At 44.6% G+C, this 6,246-nt stretch overlaps 1 protein-coding gene across 1 annotated transcript in view; it reads left to right on the top strand.

The window, feature by feature from the left end:
* The first annotated feature begins 1,430 nt into the window (after nucleotides 1-1,430).
* LOC134466878 (inositol polyphosphate multikinase-like) overlaps nucleotides 1,431-6,246 on the top strand; it is a 46,865-nt gene continuing 42,049 nt past the window's right edge. The window contains exon 1 of the mRNA XM_063220778.1: nucleotides 1,431-2,352. Coding sequence (XP_063076848.1) covers nucleotides 2,133-2,352 — 220 coding nt within the window. The 5' untranslated portion in view covers nucleotides 1,431-2,132. The remainder of the gene's footprint in view (nucleotides 2,353-6,246) is intronic.

Below are 6,246 nucleotides of genomic sequence, written 5' to 3'. Positions count from 1 at the left end.
CTATTCAAGACCGGTGTTGCCAGATTGGGTAGTTTCCTGCCCAATTGGGCTGCTTAGGATGACCGTCTGTGGGTAAAAATGGCACTTAACAGAAAAGAATGCCCATTTGGTCATAAAAATTAATAGAATTATGTGGGATTTAGTACTTCCAGGCGGGTTTTGAGCTTTTTTTGGGTTGCAAATCATCAGCCTCATCTGGCAACCCTGTTCAAGACTTTCCTAGAGGAAATAGGAAATGTCTGCAGAAAATGTCCTGTTCTGAATGACTGATGGCTAAATCACTGACTGATTAAATTTTAATTGGTCCGGCTCATGTGAATCTCTTGAGAACAAGCTGGGATGCTTTATCTCACAACCTGTTAGTAAACAAGCAATTTTGTTGCTGATAACAAGTAATTTAAATGCATTGTTGACAAAACTTTCCATTGGCTCAAGCAATTATCCTGCTGTGGATTTTCCATTACATTTTCCTACATAAGCAAAAGGACAGGTAGGCCAAGTCACAATTTAGGCCGACGGCATACAAGACACTTCAGGGTTTTTTTTTTTCAATTCAAGTTTATTCGCCAGGCTCTTGGTCCACAGTCACACAATACAGATAGTACACATAAAAGACACACATCAGGACAGACCAGTACAATCAGACAGAAAACACACACACACACACACACACACACACACACACACACACACACACACACACACACACACACACACACACACACACACACACACACACACACACACACACAAAAGAACCAGATAAAGATAACAGATTTATGCAGTTGTGAGAAGTTTATTTTAAGGTGCACTGGTGGTCAGAGAAGGTATTGCAACTATGCTATTCATTGAAATTGTGCTGTCTATTGCCAAATTGGATCTTTCCATGAATTTTAACGAAGTAGGTCTAATAAAATATTTAGTAGTATGACCAAAGCACAGTCAGTTTAGCAGCTAAAAATGTGTATTTCTGGACATTCAAAATGGCAGACCAAGGAAAACATATTATTTTCATTTATGAAAAGTTCAATTTTCCCAGTCATAATGAATAGGCCTAGGCCTACTTAGAATTTGATGGTGTTGGTAACTGGTAAGTAGCCTAGCCTATTCGTTGAAATGGTAATATTTCTGAATGGGTGGCATGAATTCTGGAAATCAACTAGGCCTACTAAAATATTACACAGTGCACCTTTAAAATAATAATAAAAAACGTAAAAAATATTATGAATCACAGGGAAATTATATGTAGCCCACTCCTATGAAACTTTGCCTTTCGTCTTTTTTGTGTGTCAGTTTTTGCATACATTTGCATTGGGTGCTTGGTGCTTGTTGCAAGAGAAGGAAAAGAAAAGAAAGTCGTCAACTGTTTTTTTATTACGACAGTTCTGGCAATGTCGCAAAACGACGACCAACAAACCAGTCGAGTGAGTGTGAGCAGCAGGCAACGCACCACAGCACTTTGACGTGCACACAAGAAGCAACGACAGTCTTCGCGGAGTGATTATTGTTTTCTTCTGGTTTATTCGTGGAATTGAAGGACTACCAAGACCATCGGATAGAGAGAGGTTGTGGATGTTTTGTCCCGTGCGTCTTTTATCTGGACGAGGAAAGAGCGAGCAAACCTTGTGGTTTTGCGTCAGGGGGTGCGTCACGCTACTCGCCTTGTGGGATGCGTAAGCAGCAGCAAACAACAACGGAGCTCGAGCTCGCTTTATTATGCATTTGTTTCCCCAGCACTACCGAATCGTCGGCGACCGGAACAGGGTCTGGGTGCATTTCTGTCCCTTTTGGGATTACACATGGCTCAGATCTCCGCTTTATTGCTGTAATCATCGAGGCGGAGTGCTGAAGTGAGGAAGTGGGATGTGGCCTGCCTGTATTTCATGTGGTCGTCTGAAATGGGAAAATTATAAAAGCAGCACTTCGGAACGTCTGCGTGGTCATTATTTCGGATCTCCCACACACAGCATCGTTATTGAGGCTGCTCTGTGACTCGACTGTAGACATGTCGCGAGGGGCTGCCTGGATTCTTCTGTGTCAGAGTATGTGAAATATAGCTCGCGCGAGCGCCTGATGTCCACTCCCATACGGACGAGCCACTGAAAACATTTTTGAGTCCAACAAGCTTACTAATGTCGACGACACAGCATCGCATGATGGACACATCTCTGACACTGGACAGACTGGAGGTCACCGGTTCGGTCGTAGGCAACCGTGGGTCTTGTGGGCCTGGACCCGTGATGATGAGAGAGAAAGGCGCCAACAAGACGACGACAGGTCACACTCACCTGAATGGATGTGTGCCGCTGACACATCAGGTGGCTGGTCACAAGTATGGCGTAGACAAAGTAGGTCAGTAGACTAAACGCTATTCGACACTGCCAACTACGGGAGTAATTGCATAACATGTGAGCTGTCTTATTTTTGTCCACACAGAATGCGGGGTCTCGAATGAGCGCCTAATCATATTGCATAGTCAAGTTATTGTTTTCTACACCGCCTCTGTTAGCAAAATGCGTATCGATTCGCTTCCCTGATGGTACTCATCGATCAATTGAACTGTTGTTACAGCTGAGAGGCAATGGATGAAGCAGCTGTTTAGGAATCGCTGAGTCCTGCTGCAACTGTATGGAGAGTTTAATTTCGAACCATCGTTTGCTTCACTGCATTTAATAGCCTTGTTTGGGATCACTGGAAGCTGTTTGAATGTCCACTCTGTAGCCTGTCATGCCTATACGAATTGTAGTCTTTTTTTGCAAATGGAAAGTCTAGCCATCACTGTTTGCACAGCCATTCCTCTGTAGAGTTCTTGCTAGCTATGCATTGTCCAGTTAGTTGAGGCAGAAATTCTTGTAGGTTAAATGTCTGTCTGTCTGCTTATGACTGCGTAGCCTACGTGATATGGACCTCGTTCGGGGACGTGATGTGGAGAGCACTGTGAGTCTGTCTGTCCTTGCCCCTAGCGAGGTTGACCCGAGTGTGGAAGCCGCAAGCAGCAAGCAAGGGCTCTAACTGCCTGCCTGCGATGGGGTCTTTTGGTTTGACCTCTGCACAGATTAAGCACTAAAGCTCGGAGCATTTTCAATTCTTTCAACCAAGTGAGGGACAAGGGCAGGGCAGTGTAAACCCTTCAGTACGCGGTGTAATCAACACACACACACACACACACACACACACACACACACACACACACACACACACACACACACACACACACACACACACACACACACACACACACACACACAGAGTTCTGAATGCAATCACAGGAGATTTCTTTTCTTGTTCGCAGATTTGTGAGCTCTAATATGCTGTGTGTGTGTGCGCGCGCGCTCATGTGTGCTCAGTCAGCGCTGTCATGAATGTTCTGTATGCTTGTATGTTCAGAACATTGTGTAGGAGTTACAGAATAGGACAAGGAAAAAAAAACCCTGCGGTTTCAGTTTTTTATTCCTCCACGCTGTGACATAACGTCCCTCCCTTCACCTAGATGTGAATGACTGGATGATTGGATTATGCAGGCCTAATGTCATGACACCCTAGCTTGCAGGAGGGTGACAGATTAGCCCAGACACACACACACACACACACACACACACACACACACACACACACACACACACACACACACACACACACACACACACACACACACACACACACACACACACACACACACACACAGACACACACAGCACCATTGTGCTGTAAGTATGAAGGCTGTGCTGAGATGGTGATATACCCAGTGGTGTGCTGTCTACGTAGAACACAAGTATCAGTATAGCCACCTGAAAATGTCAGGGTTTTCAGTATACCCACCTGAAATTGATTGATTCAGTATTTAGAACAGCACAAGGCAAGGCAAGGCAAGTTTATTTGTATTGCGCATTTCATACACAGGTGCAACTCAATGTGCTTCTCAAAATTAACAAATGCAAAAAGCACAGTATACCCATACCCGCCACAAAAATGCTCGAATATACAGTATACCCGGCCACCTCAAAAAAGTAGACTACACAGTACACACCACTGGATGTACCTTATCCAAGCAACTCATTTCTTGTGTCTGTTTTTGTTCCCAGCTGTGGTAGCATACCTGGGGCCTATAGGCCTACTACTACTATTCTTAAGAAAATGAGGACTCCAGGCTCTTCTATTAGATGATCTACCTCTTAACTTAACCTGGTTTACTCCTGAACAGGCCCCTGTTTCTATTGTCTACGACCTAAGATAATCACCTGCCCAACAAGCCATTTCTTTTGTCCGTTTGGGCCTGCTTCTGTTTTCGAGGCTAATAGTAGGCTACGTGCACAAGGCACATAATCAAATGGCCAACAACAAACGTGGACCATATGGCAACAAAGTGTGTGTGTGTGTGTGTGTGTGTGTGTGTGTGTGTGTGTGTGTGTGTGTGTGTGTGTGTGTGTGTGTGTGTGTGTGTGTGTGTGTGTCTCTGTGTGTGTGTGTGTGTGTGTGTGTGTGTGTGTGTGTGTGTGTGTGTGTGTGTGTGTGTGTGTGTGTGATTGGTGATGTAATTCTCCAGAGTATTTCTGGGTTTATCTGGATTCAGTCTGTTTGTTTGTTAGATAACATCTAAATATGTTGTTGTGGTGGGGAGTGTGTTTGTGTTTGCGTGTTTTCTTGTTGCCGATGTTATCTCTGTTCATTGCACAAATATGCTCAGATCAGGCAGGGAAGAAAAGGTACACAGTCAAGAACAAGCTAGAAAGTCCGAAACGATGAGCACAGTCGGCATGACCGAGACGTTGCATTAAATTACATGCAGGGCTCTAAATTCACTTTTTTCGTCACCTGCCAAATGGCCAGTAGATGTTTCTCTTACTAGCTAAACACCCACTCACTAAGGGTCAAAGTGGATAGTGTTAGTAAGTTGGTCTTTTCTACCAGCCAAACTGAAATTTCAACAGCATTTGGCCGGTTGGCTGATGTTAGATACTTTTTTGGTTTTTTTTTTTTTATAACTTTATTTATGATAGGACAGTGAAGGTGGTGACAGGAAGCGAGTGGGGAGAGAGAGAGACGGGGAAGGGCCGGCAAAGGACCCTGACCGGGAATCGAACGTGGGCCAGTTGCATGGCAGACGAGTGCCCTACTGGTTGGCCACTGCAGGGCCCAGTTGGCTGGTGTTAAATAGAGCCCTGACTACACGTATGTGGAATGGACAGTGTGCAGGATTTCTCTTATCCTTTTCAATGACACCCATGGTTATATCCAGCACATCTATCCATCGGATTGCAGAGGTGTGCAAAGGCGAACTATTTCTGAAATGCTGATCATGAAAGGGCCTCCTGTTGAAAGCAGTCATGCTTCATTTTTTTTTGTTATCCGCCAAACCTGCTTTGACTGCCTGAGTCCTCCTGACTGAGTCTTTTTCATATCTAGGCCACGGGTTCTGCAAAAGGAGCCCAGGTACTTTCATATAGCTGTTCAACTGGGTTTTTTTGGCTTTTTCCTATTGCGATAGGATGTTGAGGAAAGACCACAAAGTATTGGGAGAGAGGGATTGGAACCTGGGTCGCCGTGGGCAGTGTTGCCTGTACATCAGAGGGCAAACTCAGGTGCAGGGGCCAAATGCGGCCCGCTAAGCCATTTCATGTGGCCCGCAGAGCCTTTTCAAGAAAGACCAATTTTAAATCCAAATTCAGATGGTCACTCAAATGGCTACCTAAAACAGGGGTCTTGTCAGGAACATAGGCTACATCTTAATACTTTTCATTACAATGTCCAGGAATGGCACAAGTTATGTTTGGTAGCACTATTTCTTATTTTTGACAAGGGCAAGTTGTCTGCAACATCTGGCCCTTTGGTCAGTATTCTACACCCAATGTGGCCCTTGAGCCAAAATAATTGCCCACCACTGCCGTACATGGTCAGGTCAGGTGTATTGGCGTACGGTGCCAAATCACCCACCGTTCAGTAGTTATTTTTAGTACTTATTGCACATTATGTACTTGTAACCCGCTTTTTTTCTCCTTTGCCAACTACAGGAAGGAGCATTTATTTGTAGAATCAGCTTATGTCATGCCAGCCGTGGCCGGGGCCTAGCACAAACCTACACATGCTTGGGTCCGACCGCTGCATGGTTTACATAAGAGAAACAGCTGAGGAGAAATGCCTCTTATTCCTCAGCAAAATATAGGACAAGCCTTCAGAACAAAATGCATAATGGCTTCAGTTTCAAAATCTGAAAAGATGATGAATCTTGCGCAGTAATACTGTTGTTAT

This window comes from Engraulis encrasicolus, chromosome 17, assembly GCF_034702125.1.
Source record: "Engraulis encrasicolus isolate BLACKSEA-1 chromosome 17, IST_EnEncr_1.0, whole genome shotgun sequence".
NCBI lineage: Eukaryota > Metazoa > Chordata > Actinopteri > Clupeiformes > Engraulidae > Engraulis > Engraulis encrasicolus.
Note: the sequence above shows the minus strand (reverse complement) of the source record. Positions and strands in the feature narration are given on the sequence as shown.